We start from the raw sequence: 1,239 nt of genomic DNA on the forward strand, positions 1-1,239 counted from the left end.
ATGAGTGACATTTTGAAATATTACAGAGACCACACACTCAGCACAGAGTCACCCTGTGTCACTCAGGTTACTTAGAACCTAGAACAGCACTCGCGCTCCACCTACCCTGCCCTTGCCTCTAGGCCCTCCACAGTCCTGGGCCCCTTTCCCTCTGACCCCAATGATCGGTGAACGGATCCTCACCTGTCATCCAACTCCTGGGTAATGTGATGGACCCTCCAGTTCCAGCCCAGAGCTCCAGAGCCGCCAGCCCAGGAACTCACCCGCCTCTAGCCTTCCTCTTCACCCACTCTGAAAAGGCACCAGGGACCCGCCGCCACCGCCTTCGGCCTCACCTCCCTCGTTTCTGAGCCACCTTCGCCTTCGCCTTGGTGCCAGCGCCGCCAGCCATGGCCACCGCGCCGTCCTCTCAAGTGCGCCAGAACTACCACCCCGAATGCGAGGCCGCCATCAACAGCCAGATCAACCTGGAGCTCTACGCCCCCTACGTGTACCTGTCGATGGCCTTCTATTTCGACCGCGCCGACGTGGCCCTGGAGAATTTCTCCAAGTTCTTCCAGCGCCAGTCCCACGAGGAGAGCCAGCATGCCGAGAAGCTGATGCAGCTGCAGAACCAGCGTGGGGGCCGCATCCGCCTCCGCGACATCGTGAAGCCTGACCGCGACAACTGGGAGAACGGCCTCAACGCCATGGAGTGCGCCTTTCACCTGGAGAAGAGCCTGACCCAGAGCCTGCTCGACCTGCACCAGCTGGCCACCGACAAGAACGACGCCCATCTGTGCAGCTTCCTGGAGACCAACTACCTCCACGAGCCACGAGCAAGTCAAGGTCATCAGAGTTGGGGGGCTATATCACCAGCCTGCGCAAGATGGGGGCCCCGGAAGATGGCTTGGCAAAGTACCTCTTTGACAAGCTCACCCTGGGCAACAGCGACAAGAACTGAGTTGGGACTGCCTTCCCATAGCCACAGGGTGCATGGTGACTTCCCCTGGTCACCATGCCGGGCATGCATTTTGCAGTATTGCTTTTGCAAAACGTCCCAGTTTTTTTTTCTTCCAGTTTTCCATAAATAAAATTATTTGGTTTCAATCACGTTATTTGGTTTCTGAATAAATGAAAGTCTCTGGTTGATTTGTGTGCACATCTCTCACCTTTTAAGTTTTAAAATCAGTAACGAGGAGTCCCTTTGCCCACCCAACCCCACCTGTATGCAGCTCAGGATCTCTTAAGATGGAGGGA

General features: G+C 56.3%; 1 protein-coding gene across 1 annotated transcript; it reads left to right on the forward strand.

Moving 5' to 3' along the window:
* The first annotated feature begins 345 nt into the window (after positions 1–345).
* Positions 346–1,031, forward strand: LOC102951417 (ferritin heavy chain). Its single transcript, XM_015541301.2, is given in 2 exon segments — positions 346–812; positions 815–1,031. Coding segments are annotated over 2 exon segments (552 nt in total). The 5' UTR covers positions 346–389; the 3' UTR covers positions 944–1,031.
* The last annotated feature ends 208 nt before the right edge of the window (positions 1,032–1,239 follow it).

The sequence above is a fragment of the Panthera tigris genome, chromosome X (assembly GCF_018350195.1).
Source record: "Panthera tigris isolate Pti1 chromosome X, P.tigris_Pti1_mat1.1, whole genome shotgun sequence".
NCBI classification, from domain to species: Eukaryota; Metazoa; Chordata; class Mammalia; order Carnivora; family Felidae; genus Panthera; species Panthera tigris.